General features: G+C 35.1%; 2 protein-coding genes across 2 annotated transcripts; both read left to right on the top strand.

Moving 5' to 3' along the window:
* The first annotated feature begins 1,632 nt into the window (after positions 1-1,632).
* LOC141432661 (probable G-protein coupled receptor Mth-like 3) lies at positions 1,633-17,854 on the top strand. The gene is made up of 9 exons (XM_074094361.1): positions 1,633-1,821; positions 10,216-10,442; positions 10,809-10,997; positions 11,670-11,788; positions 12,167-12,245; positions 12,388-12,551; positions 13,940-14,084; positions 14,697-14,789; positions 15,524-17,854. Exons 1-9 carry the CDS (start codon positions 1,816-1,818, stop codon positions 15,729-15,731), a joined length of 1,230 nt encoding a protein of 409 aa, XP_073950462.1. The 5' UTR covers positions 1,633-1,815; the 3' UTR covers positions 15,732-17,854.
* Positions 17,855-20,964: 3,110 nt separating this feature from the next.
* mthl5 (G-protein coupled receptor Mth-like 5) lies at positions 20,965-25,855 on the top strand. The gene is made up of 8 exons (XM_074094359.1): positions 20,965-21,558; positions 22,388-22,532; positions 22,816-22,984; positions 23,324-23,621; positions 24,127-24,205; positions 24,291-24,478; positions 24,567-24,702; positions 24,781-25,855. Exons 1-8 carry the CDS (start codon positions 21,360-21,362, stop codon positions 25,043-25,045), a joined length of 1,479 nt encoding a protein of 492 aa, XP_073950460.1. The 5' UTR covers positions 20,965-21,359; the 3' UTR covers positions 25,046-25,855.
* The last annotated feature ends 342 nt before the right edge of the window (positions 25,856-26,197 follow it).

The raw sequence follows: 26,197 nt of genomic DNA on the forward strand, positions 1-26,197 counted from the left end.
AATATGAATCACAGACAAAAATGCTATGCTTACTTGTTGCGTGCGACAGAGTAGTAAGTACTTATAGCATTTTTTTCAATGGTTGATATTAATACTAATCAGGAACTTCATATTGTGCAATGTGTCAGGATTGACTTCTTAGCGGCCGGGCACTATAATTATGTACAAGTTTGTTCTTGTTTATCATCTCATCCACTTCGTGATGAGGCGCTAATAGTTAAACACTCCCCGTGTCCAAACAAATGGAGTGGACACCCGAGAATCACTAAATATTAGACTTAGAGCCACGCACTGATTACATTATAGTAAATCACTATAAAGATCTCAAGTCACTCGCGCGACTTTTCGGAGTTCTTCAAAATTGATCAATTTTAATGGATCCTTCCACATATTAAGTCTTAATCAAAGCGGTGTTTTAATAAATAATTATTAATCACAAGTAAAATATTTAATGTCAGATAGCAATACATGTCAAATTAGAAAATTAAGATTAAATAAATAATAAATTAAATAATAAAATTAAACTAAACACTGTCATTAAATTAACAAAATACTTATATATAGTAAAAAAAAACTAACCTAAAAATCCCCCCCCCCCCTGCATCGTGCCCGGTCCCCATTATCCCGGCAGCAACTTACTAAGCGGCGGCTTCCTTAATTAATACTCCTTCGACATATTAAATAATGTGTGATTTTAATACGAGTGGTCAGATTACAGAGGTCGGCCAGGACATTTGGCCGAATGGAAGCATTTTCAGCGGGAAAATTAATAGACTAACTTTGATCGTATATTCACAACATCCTAACATTTAATAAGCATAAGCATACAATAAATGTGACCACAAACAGGCAGGCGAAGCGTTGGCAGATGGTTGGCAGGCCTCCCTCTAGGTGGACTGACGACATCGCGAGAGTTGCGGGCAACCGGTGGACGCAAGTGGCGAGTGGTCGTTCTAAGGGGTCTATGCATAGCAGTGGACGTCTTCCGGCTGTTGTTGATGATGATGGCGAAATACACTTCTAATTACATTTCTCTTTTTCTTCAAATTATTGTTAAAATTTGTCTCGACAAAGGTGGTCTCTGGGTCGAAACGTCGAGGTAATTTTTAACGATAATTCATCGCATCCAAGTCGCGGTTGTTAAGAGTATAATAATTATGAGTGAAAATTGCGAAAGTTTAAAACAACACGCTTCGCTTCACTTGGCAAAAGCACCAAGCATTCGCCGGTTCTAAACTTGTCCAACTGAACATCCACCAGAGCCAAAGATAGAGACAAACATCGCTAAGAATATTTTGCAATCATTTTACCGAATTAGGTACATATCTGGTAAATATTTGTAGCGAAAATGAGAGATTTGATGCACAATGACAGGTGTGCTACAAAACGCTCGAAGGAAATTTTGTATCGTTTCGTTGAAATGCACACTAACATCTCAACATGAACATGATGTTTTGCAAATAAAATTAATAAGATTACATTACTTATACCTTTAAAAGTTTAAAGAAACAATTGCTACAATACGAATGAATTCAACGCCCGAGTCTATCAGCGCCTCAACAATAATCAACTAGAGTTTAATCATAGAAAGTCCAACACTATTCGTATAATTTCAAACATCGGGTAGGGTGGCAGAATCGCTAATTGCCACGGCCTGCGAGGACGGGGCGTTTTAAAATTGTGTTTACTCCATCGGTGACAGCGGGCGCGTAGCACGCATGCGTCGTAACACCGCTATCATTAACAATCACATTATTACAAAGTAAAATCAGTGCACGCGCAGTGATCTCTCAAATACTGTTGGACTTGTTAACTATGAAGGTAAGTCGGCTGTTGCGGCAATCGAGTTTTAGGCTAGATGCAGTTTAAAAGTAATTATTTATCTGTGTATGTTTCCGGCGAATGCGATAATTACACCATATTTAACTGAAAAACAAGTCAGCAGTTCTTTCAAAGTACATAAGATAAAAATAGATTAAAAAATTGTACCACAACAAATCGGGGACGTTCTGAAGAAAGGTCGGGTCAGGACAAGAGTATTACTCTAAACCGACGTGCATGCATGAAAAGATTGATGAATGTAGAGGAAGCGAGAGTTGTATGCCAGAATCGAAGCAAGCGGAAGAATGTATGTCTCTGCCTACCCTGTTGGGAAAGAGGCGTGATTTTATGTATGTAGAAATTACATGTAGAAATTCTACCCGCAAATTGCTGCAAGTGCATGGGCGTACGTACGCGACTATTATACGAGTACCTACGCTTACTCATTAGGTTACAGGATCCTGGCCAAATGATCTTATTTTTAAATACCAGTCACCAACTGGTCCGGTTCCTAAATGGGTTATTTATATAAATGTTACCCAGCTCCGCTCAACTAATAATTTTCATTTTATATTGATTATTTGTTAGGGGTAGTATCTCTTTCCACTCATCCTACTTTTGGCAGGATCTCGCCGGTCCTGCTCCAAACGCTCCAAGAAATAGATCAGACAATAAGCTACCTACTCATTGTAAACTCCTTCTGAACCTTATGTAGGTTATGTAGGCCTACGCATGTGAAATGACAAAGAAACGGCCACACAATACATTGTTGCTAAACTTCAAAAAGTGTTGTTTCCTGCCGATGAACGCTTCTGCATGGCAAGATGCAAATAATGTTACGATTATACGATTATCTATGCATACAATACAACGCAAGTGTCTTGAAGCAAATCTCGTTGTAAAATAAGAGTAATTAATGCTTTAATACTCTATCTTCGTACCAATAATGTTTAAAAGCTCATCTTACTAGTCCCCAATAGGATTTAAACAGTAAATTAAACGCTGAACATTAAACGCTTGGTTTTGGCATATGTTTTTATGATTTGTATTTATTAAAGCAGTTCATTGTAGTTTCGATAGAGGATCCAGTTGCTTAAAAGAACAAAAAAAGAATTCATTAGAATCACTTTCTTGTCCGTCTATTTAAGTAAGTCAAGACTACCTTTTTACCCGACTGCAAGGAGAGGTATTAGTTATTTACTCTCTCAGGGTTTTGCTTACAGATGTAAAGTTGACGATCGCAAAAAAATAGCTAATTTTTCACACAAATATAATTAAACATTACGTAACTATTATTTTTATGTATAAAGTACTTAATGCGACAAAGTATTTAAACAACTAATAATAATGAAACTAATTGCTAAAAGATAAATAAGGCAGGTCCTAGATTAAAATACTTATAGGTACTTACCTAATTCTTGGACAAAAATCGAATACTTAATCCAACATCTTTGTATTAGATTTACAAAACACACATGTAGTGAGCAGAGTATTTAATCAGCTTTAAGATGGAAAAAAATATAAGTACTTACCTAATACATTTTCTCAACGTCAAAACAGTACAAAAATATTACCAAATGCTTCGTATTTGTAAATGGTTATAATTCGTTTAAAAATGTTTTTTTAGTAAATAATCACTAGGTTTATTTTAAATAGTACCTACCTATCGTTATATTAGCGATATGTCACATAAATTTAATGTTACGCTTTTGAAAATCATCACTATTTACACAAAGGTATAAAAAGCACTCAAAAAAACTTCTAACATATTCCTAAGGATATGTTTTATTATAGCGAAACGAAACAATGACGTACAGAAGTTTTGAGTTCATTACAACTAAATCTGACTAATTGAACTTAAATTCGAATTACTTATCTCATTTTTAATACGAAGAAAATCGGACTTTGACCTAAATCGTCATATTTCCCATATGGCTAATTAAATCAATCAATGTACATTTCTTTCGAACGTTTAAGATGCGTCAAAATAACAAAAATACTCAAGCCTAAACACCGGAATAGCACAATGGCGTAGTGTTAAAATGCCTAAATTTAATGCATCAGTCATAAATGGCTTTTTTAAAATTTTGGTACATATTCTGCATTTGGTTGTTTAAAATGAGAATAATATACAATAAGATAAAAGTGTTATTTAATTCCAATAAAGAGGTTAACAAACGTTAATCTTTTTGACATTAGGCAACCGAATGTTACGAGAAGATGCAATGCAAGGTAAAAGGTTAATCACACCGAAAATATATTTAAATAAACAAGTAATAAGTATTTAGTTGAAATTATTATATTGATTAATACAAGTACATTGTAACTACACGAATTGAAAGTGCATCAGTACCTAGGTAGTAACAAATGAAAAATGGTACAGTTTATGTGCTAAGTATTTATATGTTTCTGGGCATGAAATGCAATGGTTAACGTGGACTAAAAATATAAGTTCCTATGCTACTATAGTCTATAATCTATACATATAAAACTGTAGTGGGAGTGGCTAACTGACAGATAAAGCGCAACAGGTCTAGACCACTGGGAGCCAGAGACTTGATATTTGGATTTGGCTGATGATCAACAACATAATGGGTAGTAGTAAGTACTTAGCTTAAACATCATAAGGGTGCACTAAGAAGAGATCTTTCGAAATTCCCACGACATAGGTACGTACTATACATACGGGTAGCATACTCTTTGGTAGTTAATTTGTCGAAAATGAGGGCACGACCGCACAACATAGAATTTTTTTAATCTAACCTTTGGTACTTTTGGAGCCAAAATAAACCTTTCTTCCTTTCTTTCTTCTAGAAGCGGAAAATTTACATTGCAGCTTTTACATTTTACTACATAAAAAACCAGGCAAGTATGTGTTGGACTCGCGCACCGCTGGTTTCCCACAAACTGTGAATATCCAGTGTTAGTAGAGCCATGCTCCTTAGCAAAATGTACGCAGTTTGGGGTCATTTTAGATTGATTTTTTGTTTCAAGGGGTCTTGACAGACGGACCATAAAGTGATCGTACATGGGTTCCGTTTTTGCCGACTAAGGTAAGGAACCTTAAAAATTGTTAATTCTACTTCCTACTAATATTAATAAATGCGAAAGTTTGTAAGTCTGTTTGTTTGTTTGTTACTTCATCACGTCAAAACCGCTTAACCGATTCAGAAGAAGTTCGGTATACGGATAGCTTGCGTTCTACGCGGACGGAGTTGCGGGTAACGGCTAGTATCGACATATTTTCATTAATCGATGATTGATAACGTTATTAAATGTTAAGTCAAGTAGGTATTCTACAAGCATTATGTTCTGAACTACATGATTAGACTAAATATTTGTGTGTGGTCAGATATCATTTAAAAGGTCGGAGCGCCGACCACTGATAAGAATCGACCATCCTCTTATCAGGAGTGTCAAGTGACCCCAAGTGTAAGTGTGAATAACGACGCGTTTTACTAATTTACACGTCGTTATTAAACAAATTGTAGTAGATTGTATTCTGAATCACTACACAGGCCTGACTCAGATCCCAATCAAATGACAGTTTTTGTATGCGAAATCTGTCATTTGATTGCGATCGCGAGTGTCAGAAACGTTAGGCAATACGGCCTCTGTTTTGAGAAAATGAACGTTGAACTAGACCTCAGGTCCTAGGCCTCAGGTCTTTTAAAAGACGTAATCGATAGATAAATAATTGATTTAATAAAAGCCGAAGGTTACCTACATAAGTAATAATATAATTATACATATATGAATATATTTCGTTAAGTATATAGTTTTATTTTCATGGTTTTATACATATGAGCTTAAGCCTTACCCGCCATAATTTTTTAGATAATGAAGATTAGGTATCTAATTTTTTTTTAAAGTGAATGTATGTACCATCAGCCAAATAAGTAGTCTGCCAATTTTTAAACAAGTTCCTATCAAATGAATATGTCGCTAAAGTCGAACTTTCAAGTTGACAGACACGTCTATTGGCCTTATTGTTTTATGACATGCAAACGATTATCAGCTTTAGGGTGGTAGACCACATATTTGGCTGATGGTACCTACTCTAGATAAAAATGGAATATAAAAGTCTGAACTAAATTTTAACCAAATCCTAGGCCTGAGGCCGTAGGTACCTACTGTCTAACGCGCTGATGTTAGCGATCGAATTCACCATCTTTTTTAACCCTCATCTTATGCCGTATGATAGAAAGACGTGACAAATTCGACAATAAGGTCTCTATTTCGGAGATACCATTGTGCTTATATTTATACGAGAAGTGCTCGTTTAATGGTGATTTTCCACCGGCGAGGCGAGACGAGACGAGGCGAGACGAGAATTGAAATTTATAAATGCGCCCGCCGCGAACCGCCGCGGCCGACGCCATACCTACTCGTACAAATTTCAATTCTCGTCTCGCCTCGTCTCCTCTCGCCTCGCCGGTGGAAAATCACCTTAAGGCACCTACTTGTACTAATACTTATTCAACAAGATGAAACCTATTTAGTCTAAATGTTAAGCATGTAAGTACTATAATCTATCTCCTTGTAATAATAATAATAACTTTATCTAGTTTTTAAAGCTTAACTCATTGGTCAAAGAGCAAGCGCTACGTCAAAATAAGGAAAACAAAAACGTGTTACAAAAACATAAAATATTTTTAAGCTGGTTTTATTTATTAGTTCTTTTAACTACACGTTTTTATTTTGGCAGGTAGGTAGTATTGTAGTAGGCTATAATATTGACACAGATTCAATGTTCCACCATAACCACAGATTACATAACTAACACATACATTATCAATAAAAACCGTTGGTGTCAGAAATAAACACATCATCTCTAAAACAAGATTATGACACTTCGTAATTCCTAATTGATATGCCCCGCAAGTTTGCCTTCGCTGCAGAATTCCCCACCATATAACTAAGGGAATTTCATAAAATCTGCCCGTGCCTACTCTTTCTCCCTATACCTACAACAAAAGCTACAGTGCCAAATTATTATTATTTTTATTTTATTAAATTTTTAACAATTACACAGTGTATACATGAACACATTTTTTCGCCAAACTGCATGACAGTTTGTTGGCGAAATGAAACACTCAAAACACTTCCTTATATAAATACTGTGCAAAACTTAATTATATAACTAACCTATCCTAATTTATATATTTTTTTTAATTATTTATTGCTACTATTTCCCATGAAAAATTTAACAATTACGTTATATGTGTTACTGATCGTAAGACTTTTAATTTTTGTACATATAGTATTTTAGGCATAGGGGGCATCTACGTTATAAAGGAAGCTTCTATGGAAAATTTCAGTTGTCTAGGTTCAAAGATTTGGCTGAGGGTTGAGTCAGTCAGGACTTTTCTTTTTACATTATGTATGACATAGTAGGTACTACATTCTACGGTAGCACAAATTTGTATTAGAATCCTTTTAAAGTTGTTACCTATATGGTAGGTAGTATGCTGATAGGAGAAACTTCTTATGTACGCACCTAGTTTTACTTTAAAATGAGTCAAACTACATTTTTACTATTAGGCAGCAGTCAATACCAAATTAGCAAATACATAATTTGACTCTTTTTCTTTTTTTAAGCTTCTATATAAACAAGGACAGGCAACTAATGTAGACTACCAATTCTCAAAAAATATTTAAAAATACAATTACGTTTAATGCAATAAACAGGGACTCGGTTCGGAATGGTCACGGGTACCTTATATGACAAATATTGACAGTAAAAAAATATACACGCTCGTCAAGTTATTGTTGATAAGCTATTGGTCTATTGCTGTTTAGATAACCGATGAGAAGTGAATCGCTATGATTCACATGTTTATTATTCATTTATTTTATGTTTATTCCACGAACCTTTTTAACGTCCCGCAATACGTAAAATACGCAAAACATGACGTTCGGCGTCTCGCAAACAAAAGTGATTACTTAATTACTCACGTTAGAATCGGATGTCGTACCGATTAGGGCCGAAAGGTGTCAATAGGATGTCATACTTAAACATAAAAAAAGCTGACCAAAGTAAGAAGAATAAGATTGTTAATCAACCGTTGACATACATACAGGAACTTGAACTTGCAGCATACGTTTAATTAAATACCTAATTGTCATTGATTCCAATACATATAAATTGTTCCATACACTGTTTAAGCCAAATATAGTTTATTAAAACAAAGCAAAGGGTTATCTACCCCTTCGTTGGCATCAACTAAATATCTAAGTTATCTTCGTTATTTTTACCAAAAACAACAAAGTTGAAAATCTGTTAAAAACTGGGTGCCAATGTTTGAACTTAGCATCAACCGCAATGCTAGAATTTCCTTAAAAAAAGAGAAACATAAGGTGAAACCCTGCGGTTGGCATGACATATTTACACCTACCAGGTAGGTACATGGACATTATTTTAAGTCACATATTAAAAGCAAATATAGCAATGCAGTGCCATATTATTTTTGCATCCTTAAAAGAAATATATAATATGTATATCGTACTCTGTTTGCATTCTGTCCGCTATGTAGCGATACGCTCGGTCCTTTTATGCAATTTTCCGTACCAAAATACGTCTACATGTGTATATGTATACATGTATGTCTTTAAATACATGTGTTTTCTAGTTTATTAAAACAAAGCAAATACTATGTGTCTGGTGTTCAACTTAGCATCAACCGCAAGGGACTCGCAAACTGCCATCTTTTAAAATACCGAAATATATATTTAATGTATTGCCTAGCTGTTGCATGCAACTCTGTCCGCGTAGAATTCGATTATCGCTATCCCGCGGAAACTACGCCATTTTCCGGGATAAAAACGTCCTACGTGCATGTGTGTATGTATACATGTATGTAAAATCTCGAAAGACATGTGTTTTCTGTACTGGTTACTATGTGTTGGTGTTCAATAAAGAGTTATTGTATTGTTTGTCCTTCCCCGGGACTCGCAAACTATCTGTATACCAAATTTCACCTAAGTAAATCGGTTCCGCGGCTTAGACGTGAAGAGGTAAAAAAAACAGATTAAACTTTCGCATTTACAATATTAGTGCGAATGGGATAGCACTAATTTATGTCACACCATTTAAAACCCTACCTTACAGAGTTTTGGCTTTGGCATCATTTATGCGCACGAGTTCAGTTTACACGCCCTTCGTTGTGAACGAGAATAGACAATCGATTGCATGTTGCATCGCTTTGCGACGACCCAGGCCTTTGACCCAGGTGTAATAATGACCTTCGTGTAATTGACAGTTTGTAATAGAGTTACACGTAACCTAATTTAATTTGCATATAATTTCCATTTAGTCTGCTGACCCAGTTATTGTGATCTTGTCAATAGGTTGGAATTATATCACGGGATGACCTTGCTTGCCGCAGAGCTGTGATATGTTAAGTACCTACATGTACTGGGACTGTGTCCGGTACCTAAAAGGGATATCGCTGTATATCGCTTATCCCAATGTTAAATGTAGGTACAGCCTGGAGGGGCATAAATTGTATGACCATAGCATATTTGGATTAACATTTTTACTTGTGTTAAAACTATGTGCTGTATTAAGGTTATTAACCTAAACACGAAACACTTAACTGGTCGCCCCAAGAAGGTGAAAATTACTCATTGAAGGGACACTAATTTAAATTTCTCCACTTTAGAACAAAAAGTACTACCTACGATTCTGGAGTCCGCTCGGCTTCAAATCATGATAATCAATGCTTTGTAATGAATTATGGCAGAGGTTTGAAATGCGATAGTGTAGGGCCGCGTTGATATGTATGTAGGTAATATGTACGTACTGTCATGTCATGTTAGAGTTAACCTTAATTAGCATAGACTATTTTTAATAGAAGGGCTTCGATTAGAAGGGTATTTGTTACGATACTTGTCATCTATCACTCCGGGGATATTAGGTAAGAATGTAAACGACTACATGTGTAGTTTTAATACCTACTCATTAATTTTACTAAAATAGAGTTGTATTCATACTATAGTTTCTATTTGTCAATTGACCTTTCAAAGGACTATTTAACCCCCCTTCCAGTTTATTAATTAATTACATTACATTAAGTATTACTTTTTTGTTACAGATAGTAACATCCATAGCTCGTCAGTAACAATTGTTATGCTTAAAACTACCCTAAGTAGTAATTTGAAACAGATACATCAGAAAGTTCATGCGATGTGATTCATAACACCAATCCAAACCTAAGCAGCAATATTATAGAGACGGTGGTGTCTTATGTTTCATCATCATCATCATCAGCCTATGTTCGTCCACTGCTGGACATAAGCCTCTCCCATGGCACGCCACTGAGCACGATCCTCGGCCACTCTCATCCAGCTCTTGCCAGTCTTATGTTTATGTACTTAAAATTATATTTTCAGGAGACTTCGATCTTGTTGCTGTTGTTATGCGGGGGAGTGCTGAGCTTGAACCAGTGCTGCCCTCCAGGCGAGCTCGTCAGGCGAGGAGGTTACTGCGGCACCAGCTTGTCTCGCATCAGCCTCAATTGTTCCATCGGGCACATGTTGCTCAAAGATGTCATCGTTAGTGGAACCAAACTAAGCACAGAAGATACACCTGACTTGATTACTGTTGAAGATCCCAGTCAGTAAGTAACGTGTGTCTATTTACATAAGGAAGAATCAGTTAAGTACGGGAACATAATTTTGTGCATGTTGCCGCCTGCCGAAACACAAGAAGGAAAATCATGTTATAATAGATGTGTATCTGTATGACTCTTAAAATGAATTAGTACTTAAAGAGGGAAATTGCGGTAGATCTTGCTTGTTTACACCGTTTGGTATTAAAAATGATCCTTGAAATGTGTAAACTACATTACTTAAGATTGCGAAACCTAAAACACGACGCTCTTTAAGATCACACGCGTTGTCATATGCATCTTAGCATCGCTTTAGATTATTCCTACGTATGATCCTGAATTTATTTATGACTGCTTCAAAATCTTGATTTGCAGGTACTGCCTTGGACAGATGTACCGCAACGCGTCGGAGCCAGGGCGGGGCACGATACCCGTCGCGGTCGCTTGTTTCCAAGAATTCAAAAGTGAGAAGACTCCTATTGAGGTCACTGGATTCCTCACGCTGGTCTCTGTTCTGTTCCTGCTAGTCACCTTAGCCGTGTACATGTATTTGCCACAAATGAGGTTAGTGTATTTATCATCCATAAGAACTGCTATTCAGTTGTCCCATCAGTGGCATACACAGCGGGTATGAGTATCGCGAACCTTGTGTTCCAACTGTTCCAACACCACGAACAGGCTGCAAGCTGCAGGAGAGGTCTAATTCTGACCGACTAAACATGCTAGACCGCTAATGCTGGGCATTTGACACCATACAGGATCCCTTATTTATGGCAGCTGTTAGGGCCCTACATGAAGCTTTTCAATTAATCAGGCTCAGTAGCAAATGTAACAAAAAGGTGAACATTGCTTGTATTTATAATCGTAATCTTTAGACGTATGTAGGTAAAGAGACGATTTCGAAAAGTATCTTTTACCAATATAAAACTACGCTTTCCTTGATTAAGATAGGTAAAGTAAAGCAAAAATATATACCTCGTTGAGTTTCTTGCCGGATTCTTCTCAACAGAGGTTTTTCCGAACCGGTGGTAGATTTTTTTTGACATTCATAAGTGCTAGTTATAACCTAAATTGAATAAAGATATTTTGACTTTCAATTTGGAAGCGCTAAAAGAAGGTGCAAAGTTCCCGCGAAATGCAGATAAGAGTTGTGGACTACAGCAAATGTGCTTTATAAAAGAGGACTTTTGTTGTCCAATAATTTTTGATTCTCATTTTCTAATCGGTCCATTTCAGGGACTTACAAGGCCAGTGCTACATGTGCATGTGCATCAGTATGGCGATCGGTTTCCTGTCATTGGGCATCTTACAATTAAGCCCTGGGTTTATAATCACCGAAGTTTGCGCAACTACAGGTAAAAATTCTTATCGTTACTATAAGGCGAAAGTAACTCTATCTATCTATTACCTCTTTACGTTTAAAGCATTGTATGTATCAATTAAAAGGAAATTTTGTACGGCGATAATTTGAGATCCTTGAAAGGACAAAGGATAGTTTTTATCCCGGAAAGTTGCATAGTTTCCGAGAGATAAATGAATTCTCAGTAGACTGAAACGCAGGTAAAAGCTAGCTTTTTTATCGTATATTTTGACGAGGCTTTAGTACACCTAATGTGACTATGTCAGCCTCATAAAAGCTAGTTACCCGTAGTTACATAAGTTACAAACATTAGTGAATCCCTTTATTCACAACGTCAGATTATTTGATTGAAAATACATTTTTTGTTTTTCAGGGTTCTTGGTGTACTTCTGGATGATGGCTACTTTCTTCTGGATGAACGTCATTTCCATCAACGTGTATCGCACAGTAATGTATGTTAATCTTTACGTTATATTGTGAAGGTGTTTGTTTATAAATCTCGATTATTTATTACAAGGTTTAGGGAGTTTATATGACGTGACACATAAATTTACGTATTCAGAAGCGATAAGTTGATAACGTGTTGTTTTTTAGAGACGCAAGTTACCTGAAGAAGACTGAAAGGAAGCAATACGCTCTGTACAGCTGTTATGCGTGGGGGTGCAGTGTGGTTTTGCTTTTCGTGGCTCTAGTCACCAACTTCGTGGAGGGAGACCATCTGAAGCCTGGCATTGGCACGACAGCATGCTGGTTCCAAGGTGAGAAAAAAATAAAGCAACATTTCGCACAGACGAACGACTATTCTTAGGAGATGATATGCCCATGCCCACAGTCTTGCGACGAAAATGTCTGGATTATTATAAGATTGTATGTAAGCCAGAAATCTTTTTGCAGTGATTGGAAATATTATAAATAAGAACAATAATTCGTACGGTATCTTTTCTAGTATAAATGTAATCTTTAATTCTGCAATAAGCTTCGATGTGTTCCAATTACGCTCTTAAATCAAAAAGAATAATTTAAATTATAGTTTAAAAAGTACACCCTAAGACTATTCTAACATCCCAAACAGATTGTTGAATTGTAGATTTCTTTGACCCGTCTTCAGAGTTCCAGAGTCTAGCTCATTTATCAGTTCGACTGTGCCGTATTTTTGCATTGTCATCAGAATTAATGGATATAGGTAGACTCATTCACGATGACGCGTGCCGTGGTTCTTATTACAATGTCGACAAAATCACGCTTCTTCGTGGATGGCACTAGGTATACATAGTTGTCAAAAAGGTATACAACAAGATGTGGGTGAAAATTAAGTTACCGATATATAGGTACATACAAAGTTACAAGTGAAGCTAATAATAACTAACATTTTTCGTTTGATCGTGTAGCTTTAGAAAGTACTTATTTTTCTCAGAAATAAGGTAGGTATACTCGTACTATCATGATCGTTTTTTTTAATAGTAGATTGTTGCACCAAGCAGAAAGTTATTAATTACTGCACCGAGTGCTGATTTGGAGCCCAAGCGTTAGCGAGGACTTTAAAAAGCACGAGGGTAATATAAATTACTTAATGCGAGGTGCATAATCTGCTTTTCTTTCAACTACCACAGGAATAGTAGACGAAAAAAAATAACTCATGCTAAACAATGACTAGGAAAGAAATGTCACTAGCACTCGATGATTCTAATTTTGTAAGTTTACATTCGCACTCTCAAAAAATGTCCACGGAAAATTCGCAAGGTTCCCGCAAATTTGTTTTTTTTACCTGCCTGACCTACATTCGACGAACCAAAAGTCTACGTACATATTAGACAAATTTAATTCTTTGATACGTTACATAAAGCACCTACGTACTTACCTAGTAATAACTAGTAGATAATCATAAGAGTTACTTATCGATTTTATGATGCAATCTTTTTTCTTAGTACAGTCAACGTCATAAATAAGTGATCATTTCTATACCTTGTCGCTTTCAGTGGTTACACAATTTCGTATGGCTTTTCAAACATGACGTTAAAGTGACAAGGTACAAAAGTGATCGCTTATTTATGACGTTGACTGTACCTACCTAGTGATAGTGTGAATTATGTATTATTAATCTAATCACTAGTCAGTATGGTATAACTCTATTATTTTGTTTATGCAGGTCGGACTGAAACCTGGGTCTTCTTTTATGGACCCATCGCTGTCCTGATCTCGTCAAACGTTGTTCTTTTCTTGCTTTCATCCGTATATTTATGGCGCGACACAAGAAAATACGAAGTGAACAAGCTGAATATTCTCAAACACAAGTGAGTTATCAAATCAGATTGCTTTTTATTTATGATAGTATCTCTGTACTTACTTACCTACTTAACATTTACAATGTCTTCATATAAACTCAAGTGTTTAAGTCAGGGTTTCTCAAACTTATGGCTCCACGTACCCCTGTTAAAGTTTCTAGACGACAGCGAACCCCTACCTGCCCCCCGAAGAAAGTAATAAAATTGACTGTTGTAGAAACTAAGGTTATTTTTATTTCAATCATCATCATAATATAATGTACCTATATTATTTATTAATCATTTCAATAAAAGGTAACAAATATAGGTAAGAATCGTCTTGCCAACGAAAATACAAACTAAAACAAACAACAAGAAATAAGTAACTTTGGAGATGAAATAAAAAAAAAAAAAAAAAAACCAATCATCTCGCCAGTCTTGCAGCCACCATCACGTAAACCTTGTCGCGAACCCCCTACCGTCGAATAGCGAACCCCTAGGGGTTCGCGTACCCCACTTTGAGAAACCCTGGTTTAAGTGAATCCTAATCGTTACTCTGCAGTGCAGTCTGCTTATCATCTAATGGTAATTAATGTTCGAATGCTATTTGTAAGATATTAAACATTATCTTTTCGATTCCAGGTTCCTCTTATCTCTGAAGTTGTTCCTTGTAATGGGTGTTTCGTGGGTATTTGAAATCGCTAGCTTTGCGCATGGAAAGAGTCATATAATATGGTGAGCAAATTAATTTAGTCGCAAGTATAAGTATTGAACCATTTATAGTCAAAATCAAGGTTCGAAAATATCCGATAATTATTATAAATAAGTATCAAAATATCGGATATTTATGATATATATCCGATATATATAAAAAGTTTATGGGCGGTGGTGATCTCTTACCATCAGGAGACCCATTTGGTCGTTTGCCATCCAGTCAAATAAAAAAAAAAAAAAAAGTTTGATATATATCAATTTTGTATGAAAGCCATATTATTATTTGTAAAATAAATTACTTAAGTAAAATTGTTTCTGCACTTTATCAAGTACTTTCTTTGTAAAAAATAATAGAATTAACACAACAAAAACTTACTCTTTCGTAACGAAATTTTTCTTAACGACTGACGCCATTAACGCCGGCAGAAGTGTTGCCATTAATGGATTAGAACCTACTATTAGGGAGTATCTTTCAACTAATCCAACGCCATCTACATTTGGGAAGTAGAAATACAGTAGCAAAGGCCAAAAACTAGCCATAAATTACTTAATAATATCAATTTTTTAAACCAATTTTTGTATTGATATATATCATAAAAAATCATTTGATATATATCGGATATACATCATGATATATATCCTCGAACCCTGTCAAATATAGCGTCAAAATTTTTAAAGGGCTGCATCAAATATCAAATCAGAGATCCATTTGGTTGGATCGAACCCAGACTTAAAAGTGTTGCTGTTATTTTCAGGGAAATAATGGACATCTTTAATTGTCTGCAAGGCTTCGTGATATTCCTCATCCTTGTGGTGCTAAGGCGCCGCGCCATCCAAGGTTTGGTTCAGGAGAACTGTTGCCTTCCAATGATGCGACCGCTGGCCAGCAAACTAAGTCCCTTGGACGACAGCGATGACCAGCATATACTAGCTGACGACCACATGGAAGTCAGACTGAACTGATAAATTTGTATGCAGCCAAAGATTCCAACCATCACTTGCAAGGACATCAACTAAACCCGGATTTTTAATCCCACGGAAAAATGTAAATAAAGGTTCGTCATTGTCAAAGTGACATTTCAGGGGATTTCAAGGTATGGGCCTGCTAGAAATATTATATAAAGTTCTGTTGTTGCCATGTTTTTTTCTATTTTCGATAAAAGAGCCTTTTTTACGAGAGGCAACATACAAGTCGTCTTTTGACCGAGAAGTACTCGGACGGGAGTCCATCCTTTCATACAAAAACGAATGAAAAACAACGGAAAACGTAACAATGAAAAACTTTACTACAATAAATATATAACAACAATGTCGACACAAAAAAAAATAACAGAACAAGAGTCACTGGAAAACGATTACGAATTCCGTCTCGAATGTTAGTGCATTGAGTGATGTCTCGAGTCAAGCGGCCCACAGCTTAAAAACCCGGGTGTAATACCAGGACAATAAATAAATTATGCATACGAAAACAGTACTTTCTTTGTTAATTAATATATCAAAGCGTAGTAAATGCCAAAGTAAAGATTTTCATCACTAAATTAAAATATTTTATCTTGATTAAGAACTACAGTTTTTTAATGGGAAGTCGATTTCTGGCAAATGCGGAAAGAATAAAATATCTTGAATTCTGTAAATATTTTTTGATAACGGCAACATCTTTGTTTACATTTTTTCCATTGGATTAAAAAACCGGGTTTAAAGGACTTCGGTCAGAAAGGGTTTTAGACCAACAAAACTGAAATTATGCTGAGAAATTGAAAGTACTTATTAGAGTAGGTAAATGCGAACTAGAGTTCGTATTTAAAGAATATGTGTATTACAAATCAATATTTAAATCTTGAATCCAACTGGATGGTTCGGTATCCTGACATAGAAAGGTTCCAAGTTTAAATTCAGATAGGGGAAGACCTTTGTATGCTGTATATGTCTGATAAGAGTCATGGATGGACAATTAACACAAAGTAATCTAATTCTACAATAACCAAAACTTGTACTATGCGTACTGGATAACGTAATGAATGGTATACACTCAACAAAGACACATTAGATAGATATATAGCTGTAAGTGTCTATGCGTGTCTTTTTTTAGGAAGAGGCTAAGTACCTATAGATGAAGAATATATTTTAGGCAAACAGTATAATTGAACTTATGTTGGCTTATCGCCCAGCATATAGATACATAAACGTAAAATGCCCATCTTAATGACGTTCCTGCGTCTAATGCTGGCATTAGCATTTATTGATCGTCCTGGAAATTATTTACATATAAAATGTTTTCCAAATATTACATTTAGGTTAAATTAAGCAACATTTAAATTTTGTTAAGCTCTAGAAATACTCGCTGATACCTAAAAATAGTTGCTTACATTTAGAACGTAAAGAAAATATTTACAAACTATTTTTCTTATATTTTCTTTGAATACAATAACTATTCCATTTATAGTTATTTATTATGTTTCATCTAATATGTTTTAACGAGCAATTCTTGTGTATTCACTTATTTCGAGGATGCCGAAAAAGGCTCTAACGATTTCGATAAAATTTTACTATGTGGGGGTTGTGAGGACGAACAATCGATCTAGCTTGGACTTATTTCTGGGAAAAAGCGCGTTTTCCCAGAGATAAGAAGAGTTTTTGTCCACACAGGGTGGTACTAAAGTAGTACAATTCAGTAATTTTATTATAGTTTCAGACTTTTCAGAGTCTAATAATTACCCTTATAGATCTGCAATTTTTATATTTGAATATGAAGTATTATTTAATGGAACTATTTATTATTTTATAAGTTCGGAGGAGCTAGAATTTACAATATATAAAGTATGTAATATTTTGTAAGTAATAAAATGTAATCTTACCAAATAATGCTCTCAACCAGTGCCATGAAAATAGGCCAAAAATCCTATTGTATTTAATTATTTTAATATTACGTAAAAATATTGTAATCTTTTATTTACCTCCTGTAAATAACAAGAATCTGTTAAACATGCATGGTGTAATTTACTGTACATTAAAAATCTTTACTTAATTATTCATGAATATTCCTTCTCTTTGTGTAATTAAACAGATAATAAGTATTTAGTGTGAAAGGCAGCATTTTTTTCTGAAAACCACCTAGTTTAGTTAGGTACCTGACTTGACTAATGTTTGAGGACTACGTAACGGTATTTTTATGCGAATAAGAAACCAAGGGAAGGGGCTCGACTCGTGCACCTACACTTCCAAAGTTCATATATATATTTTTTTTACAAAATTGACCGTGATTGACCCCTATCTCGCCTAATGTTAAGTGCAGATGTAGGTATCTTACCGGTTCAGTAACAGCCTATTCACTCTAGCCTTGAAGAGCCCTAGATTGTATTTATTCGGAAATACAAACGACGCGCGAATTCCATTCCTTAGCAGTTCGCATTATGAAAGATGAAGCAAACCGCTTCGTGCGGGCTAACGGAACATAAGGATGAAGACCCTTTCTGTAGGTAGGTACTCTTATTTAGAAAAATAAGCCTTCATTAAACTATAGCAACCATAAAGGGCTCATAAAAGGACGAACAACCGTGGCCGTCTTCTCATAGTTTAGCAGTTGTTGTAGGTAACTAACTACATAAGTACTACCTATCTAACTGAAATCTTACAGGTTCAGTACAGTAGTAGGTATATTTCCTAATAACTAAGGCGCATCTATTCTAATAATAATCACTACTTCTCGCATAATATTAAGAATAAAAGCATTTAAAACGACATATCTCAGTCAATGATATTTTTTGTACGAAAATTGAGCTACAATAATGTTAAGAACTATGTAGGTAGGAAGTACATGCCTTTTAACCTTTTAACCGACAATAACGTTTTCATTCGTACGTGCCCGTATCGCCAACTACACCGAAACTATATGACATTTTGTCTTAACCCGTCACGCGTCCTAGAGACTACATTAAGTTAAGGACTAATGTAGTCTCTAGGACGCGTGACGGGTTAAATTATAAGGCGATAGCGGCTGGACATTGGGTGTCTGTCTTATATATCAGGCTACGGCGGTCAAAAGGTTAAACATATTAAATTCAACAGAGAATATTACTGCAATTTCCTGCCGTCAGAGTGCAGCACTGGCACAAAATCGTGAACAGTTTTTTGAGTATCTTAAATGCCATAATATCATATTATTTCAATGAGTGTTTTCACAGAGGCGAAATATCGCTAGATGGCGTTAGTATCGTCGTGAGGTCCGTTTGATGTTTGACGTTTTCTTGCGATTGGCTCATTTAGTTATTTAACCAATCACGAGCAAACGTCAAACGGAGCTCACGATACTAACGCCATCTAGCGATATTTCACCTCCGTGAAAACCCTCATTAATTTTTTGTATAAGTAGCTTTATCGTTACTATCGATGCAAATATCATGTTATTTTGTTACTAATAAATATATCATGATTTCTAGGTACCATACCAATACTCTTTGGTCATGTTGTGTCATGTCATGGCGACAAAATATAAAGAGAAGTGCGAAGCTACTACGAAATTTGGAAATCGAAGTTCGTGTCATTCCGTCTCTCTCACTCTCGTATTAAATAAAATAAGCGTCACCGGGACGGCAAGATACGAAGTTCGGATTCTGCACTTCGTAGTAGAGCCTCTGACGTTGTCATGGAGGTTTGCGCTAGTGTCGCCCCCTACGCAGAGCTTCGCCTAATATGCCCTACTCAAAATTATTTATTTCAGTAGAGAATTTTCATCTCGTTTTACTCAGTGACAAGTACAGTACTTTTATTTTAGCATGGTGCCGGTGACAGCTGTCAATATCACAAGACTAAAGAGTCAAAGTGTCCAAACTTGAGTCGATGAAACTAATAATTCCGAATCTTAATTAATGTCAACATTAATCTGATTATTGCGCTAATTTAGATGAGAATATTACCGAAATTCTAGGTTGGAATATTATTTGCCACTTAAGAAAGGCTAAACGGAGTTTGCAAGAATATTCGTTACTTACCAATTTATAAGTACCGATATAACTCAAGATCCATTAGGTCCCATCACTAAACGAGTCTCTGGTGTTACGTTACCATATATTACGTTTCTTCACTTAATTGTGCTTTGAATTTAATTTACTTGATTATAAAAGTCTGATAGCTCAAATTTATTTCGTATAACATAGTTCTTTATGTTCTAATATTTTACGGCAGTCATGTTTAGGCTATAACTGAAATATACTTCCATATATTTAGACAGCAGCAACTTTTTTTGAATAAAACGAAGCGTGCATCAAGTGTCACCCGCACCATGCTAGAATGAAAGCACTGTAGTGATGTGATGATACTAGTGAGTGACAGTTGACAGTTAATTCTCTCGGACTCACTGTCACTAACCACAGAAAAACGTCTCAAGAGCCTTAACTCAACGACAAAGTACCTACCATATATATAATATGAACTTTTCCGTTTTATTTTAAAAAAATGCCTTATCTTGCTAACTAAGCTATACTAAAAACTGGAATTCAAGACCAAAAAATCTACGACAGATATGTCACAATCAAATCTGTCAATGTCGCTTCTGTCTAGAACTAGATTAATTTTCGATTACTTAGGTTAGGTACTTAACTGTAAAATTAGATTTTTTGATGCTTTAAAATAAATAGCTGGTTGAGTTGGCGAACAGTGACGTCATAAGTTGCCATTTCCATTCGAGAATTGTGTTTTGGCAGCTCATAAAAAGTACGTCAGTTGATTGGTAGAGTCAACATTCCTCCTATACTTGTGACGTCATAAGTTGCCATTTCCATTCGAGAATTGTGTTTTGGCAGCTCATAAAAAGTACGTCAGTTGATTGGTAGAGTCAACACTCCTCCTATACTTACTGTGAAGAACTAGGAAGTAGGTAGGTACCTATGTGTCTTTTAAATACCTATAATCAGTTTAATACATCAGTGCCTATAATCCCCTTTCCTGCGGCGATGGGGCAAAAAAAGGCCTTACCTACTAGCGCTAACATTGCATTGGTATGATTCACGTGTGATTCACCATTCAAGATAGATTGATCGTGTAATTTTTTTTAAAAAGCCTGTTAAAAAGCGTTCCGTTTTGTTTATAATTTATAAGCATTTATTCTTTAATTTTAAAAGATTATTAGCGTACTGAAATATGTAGTGTAGGTGCTCTGTAAAGTTAATATGTGAAGCATGGCTTTGGAAGTTTGGTAGGATTGTTTAATATTTTGTACATCCTTTTATTTATAACACGACCATTAGTGACTCAAACATTCCTATGGACGATTAATTAATGTTCGTCTCGTTTTACTCTGTGGCAAGTAGTGTGGTGAAACTCCGTGAAACTAGTGATAGTGAGGTGCAAACGTGTAAAACGTAGTGGTTATTCTGTGAAGTGAGTGACAGTTGACAGTTAATTTAATTATCTCGGGCTCGCTCTCACAAACGAAAAACGTCTCAAATCAACGGCAAAGTACCGAATATACTGTGAACTTTTAATTTTTCCCTGTTGTATTTTTAAATAATGCCAGTGCCTTATCTTGCTATCGAAGCTAGTAATAACAAAAAAAGTTCCCGATAACATTCCACAGGGATCTGTTGTGATGAAGTCATGTGTTCTATCAAAATGTTAATTGTACGGACACTGTCGTTGATGTTAATATTGCCGCATAAACTGTTCGCTGAAGTCGGCGAAACAGATCTAAACGATATATCTGAACAGCAGAATTCTGTTCAAGTGAACAAATGCTGTGAAAAGGACGAGCTAAGAGTGAACTCTGGATGCAGATTAGCCAAAGACTACAATCAAAGTAAGTACTGTGCGCCTCGCAAATGTTTCGTGGAGGGACAATTAACTTGTATCTATACGGCCTTAATTAAAACAATTGTTTTAATGACAATTCTTTGTGATTAATCACTAATTACTATAGATTCAATGGTTATTATAGTGTAATATGTTTAGCACTTCTATGCACGAAGGAGTATTAACTTATTCTCAGGTAGATTTTATCCATTTACATTGGTACATAATGTGTGTTAATGATGCCGATTTATCCTCCTGAGTTCCAACATGTTTTAATAGACATAGTGCTTCAGACAGAAGTTTTGTTGGAAATTATTCTAATACTAGTTGTCTACAACTTCATCTGTGAAGAATTTGTTTAACACTCACCAATGGTAACCATACAATTTTCAGGGATATAAATCATCTATTTCCTTCTCAAGGTCTCACTATCTGCGTACCAAATTTCATCATGTTCAGTTGATTACTTTAAATCTAAAAGTGTAACACATAATGAATCAACAGGTTTGATTCCCGGCCAGGGCAGATATTTGTATGAATAAATACAAATGTTTGTTCTCGGGTCTTGGATGTTAAATATGTATTTACGTACCTATGTATTTATCTATATAAGTATGTTTATCCATTGCCTAGTATCTAGATTTGGATGTTATTGTTAGTGTTAAATTGTTCTGTAAATAACAAGTTAATGTTTCACTATGATACCTCGGTAACATTTGTAACTATGGTATAGATGATATATTCATCATTCAGTGAAGGATTACTACAAATCAAAAGAACATCCTTTTGCAAACACTTTCAGGTGATTTAAATTAACTGTAATTATCTGTTTTCAGCTATATGGAAACCAAAGTTTAAGACTGAAGATGGAAATGATGCCGCAGTTAAATACTACAGGTTCATTCATGGGGTCCCGGACTGTGAAACAACTCAGCATAGAGCTATATTTTACCTGAACAACACAAAAACAACTGAAGATGAGTATGTAACAATGTGTAAATTCATCAATCACCCTGCGCCACATTGGCGCGCAATTAAAGTACTTGTGATTTGCCAATTTTTGTTACTAGTTTCAATTAGCTTTTAACATAGGGTACTTATCCAAGATAACCCAAGTAGAAGTGCTTGAGTCGGTGCGTCCTGGGTATTAGAAATTTTTTGATTATCTTTATCCTTTATCCCTTGACATTGGAAAATTGTACCATATAATATGGGCAGAGTTACATTTACCATAATTGTTTTGAAAATACTTCTAATTTTTCAGATTGAACCTGTTGACTGATGGTCGCCTTTTGCATATTATTTACCATGAGCCCAGTTTGGACACTGTCAAAGATGACCCCTTGGTCAGGCTACAAGGAAACATAGTTATTCCCAAAGTACAACAGTTGGCATCTTATACTTATATACAGCATAAATACTGTATGGATAAGGTATGTTATCCTGTTTATACTTGTATTTAAATTTTATAATAAATAGTTAATATTAGTATTGTACAACTTAATGTATGTGCATCAATCCATTACTGTATGTAACTGTGATAATGTGACAAAATATGTGTGCTTTTTCATTATAAATTCATAAAATTACAAGCTGATGAGAGTTATATGTTTTGTGTCCAGGGCATATTTATTTATTCATAGTCAAAATACCATAAACGGCACGGCAATATCACGCTATTTTTATGAGTGAGAATCACGAAAGTTTGAAACATTATATTTATTTATTTTTTGTTATATTTTGGCACTATATGATAAAAATTAAAATTTCAGATACTAATGACAACAAACACAACTTACGTTGGGGAATATGCTATAGTATGCATACCAGATGTCAAAAATTGGACAGATATCGATTTCATCATAAAGAAAATAGTTAATCCACTATTCCACGCTATTTCAATGATACTTTATTTAGTAGTGGCCATAATATACTTCGTACTACCAACACTGAGAGATCTGGCGGGCAACATAATTACGACAATAAATGTGTGCTTGATCGTGAGTCAAGCTGCTGGTTTGGTCAGAATATTCACAGAATTAAGTAATCATGTCAGCTTTATGATCACTGGTTAGTATGACTGACTCCTTACACTTTTTTAGCAACAAGTACGAAAATTAATTCAAGAGAACTGCATCAAAAATAGTTAAAATGAAATTTATGGGTTTTTATGTTTTTATTGTTAGCATTTAACATGGTTCAACTAGTGCAGTCACTTTCATTAATATCAGACATCAAATCCTGCATAAAACCTGATACAACTATTTCTATGGCCGGTAGGATGTGTCAGATATTTTACATGCTCTGCTGTGGTACATATTAATGCGGGTTAGTGTGAATGACCATTCCGTTACTTAGACAAACAAAAACTGTGTTTTAAATATTTGTTGAAGTACTGTCCATTATGCGCCGAAGCAATTATGTGTTTGGAGAGAGATATCATTATCCTCTTATCAAAGGTTATATTATAATACATCGAAAGTGCATTACGTCCTTTCAAATTCCATGTTCATTACGTTCATATTTGTAACAAAACTAATATACCCAAACTTTAAATATGGATATTGCATTCCAGATGTACTTTTGTATGTCAGCCTATTGGGTGCATTCTTCTGGTTAAACAGCTTCGGATTCTACATTTGGAAGACATTTAAGTAAGTACTTACAATTATTATAAAAAAATATATATTTAAATTGCACTTTGTTTTTCAGACTCATTCCATAATAATCTACTTTCAGATCGAGAAATGTGTTCCTCCGGGTGACTGATGTTCGGAAATACTGTTACTACTCTTCAGTCGTGTGGTCCAGTGTATTTCTAATGGCAGTTATGGCTATTGGCGCTCACTTCCTGCTTGACACTAGCAATAAGTTGAAACAGTTTTCCTCTTCAGTCTTAGTCGACGATAAGGAACAGGAAACTATTGGTATGTATACAATTTATTATACATACATTGAGATGGTCTTTAAACTTTTCTAAGTTTATTTTGTTACAATTTTTTTGTCTCTCTGCAGGATGGCTTGGGATCGCAATATTTTTCACACCAGTGGCATTTACAATCATTTTCAACATAATATTTTATGTCACTACCCTGAAAGTCATCAAAAGAATAAACATTTATGGAAGAATTCACTATAAACTCAAGGGATGGTAAGTGTTGGCTACACGTCATTTTAAGATGCTCTATGCAGTTATGTACCAACTGACAAGTATACTTTTTTATTTCAGTTTCGACTTGTTCCTGCAGATGTTTTTGATAATGACCATAGCTTGGTTATTCTTGCTACTGTCATGGCTTAATTTCAATGGACTTCTCTACGCACATGTGTTGGTGAACCTTTTCCAGGCCTTAATTATGTTCTATGTGTGTGTAGTTCGGCAGTCTCATGTTACTTTCTTGCTGAAGAAGAGCTGTTGTTATGCCGAGCCTGTACCTACAGGCGAGTGGGGGGACGAAATGACTCATATGAATGGGGGAAATTACATTTACTAAAGAAAAAAAATCTCTAAAATAAACTATGCCTCTCTTTCCTATTGGGTTAGAGACTAGCATGTATGTGTAATGTGAGCTTGAGACATGTATAAGAAATAGTAATGCTCTCTTAAGCTACGCTACATTTTATTGACAGGTTGACTGTTGAGCTTCAAGATCTGCAAAGCCTATCTGTGCTGTGTTTGTGTAATAAGTGTGACAAATTGTAGACTGCTCGCCCTTGCAACATGTAGCCAGGCAGCTCGCTAGGTGTACAAACGACTTGTTAATACGTATAGCGCGTTAAGATATAATAATAGGGGCGAAAATGCACACGACTCTCACAATTTTATATTTAGGATCAGGAGAAGGAATCACAAGGTTTTTACACTTTAGAAGTTGAAGTTTTTGATTAATTTAAGAATGTGAATTTAAGCTTTAGTAAAAATTATATTAGTACCTTATTCTACTTCTCTACTCATGTATGTGCTATTAAAATTTACGAAAAGAATGGCATTCGATTTAAAGGTGCAGTCAACGGTTTATGTAGATTACTGCTCATATGAGACTTAATTTTATTGATTTTATGACCAAATGACCTTGTTTAAGTATAGAAAATAGAACTGTAACATATTATTTTAGGTAAGAATATCTTTCTATTTTTAAAAGTCTTGTAACAAACAGCCATATTTTGTTACAGCAAATTAGCTAGCACACGTTACAGGCAACAGAAAATGTTCGATTTTATCTATTTTACTTTTTTTACACTAAACTTAAGATTTTTTTGTATTAGATCATTCACGATAATGATAATAAAATTAAGACATTCAATTTATTTCGTATTGAAATGTAGGGCTATTTTATATTTAATAAACCAGCATTATTCGGTATGGTTAAAATGTATTTACTAAAAGACTGTAATTAATGTTGAGCCTTAGCGTCCGTCCTTTGTAATGAATAAGCTCTATAGTTCATTTACTTAGGTTATAAAAAGGGTTTACTAATGTTTCAGCGAAAATTGCTTAGCAAATTGTTAGCTCCCAAAATATTTATCTCATATTTTTATTTAGGCAAAATGATATTTCCCAACTCAACGTTTCGCACTGATATCATTTCCCAACTAATGATTTGATAAATTATTATTATGCAAATTATTACCTGGATTTTTTAAAG

Source organism: Choristoneura fumiferana, chromosome 11 (assembly GCF_025370935.1).
Source record: "Choristoneura fumiferana chromosome 11, NRCan_CFum_1, whole genome shotgun sequence".
Taxonomy (NCBI): Eukaryota; Metazoa; Arthropoda; class Insecta; order Lepidoptera; family Tortricidae; genus Choristoneura; species Choristoneura fumiferana.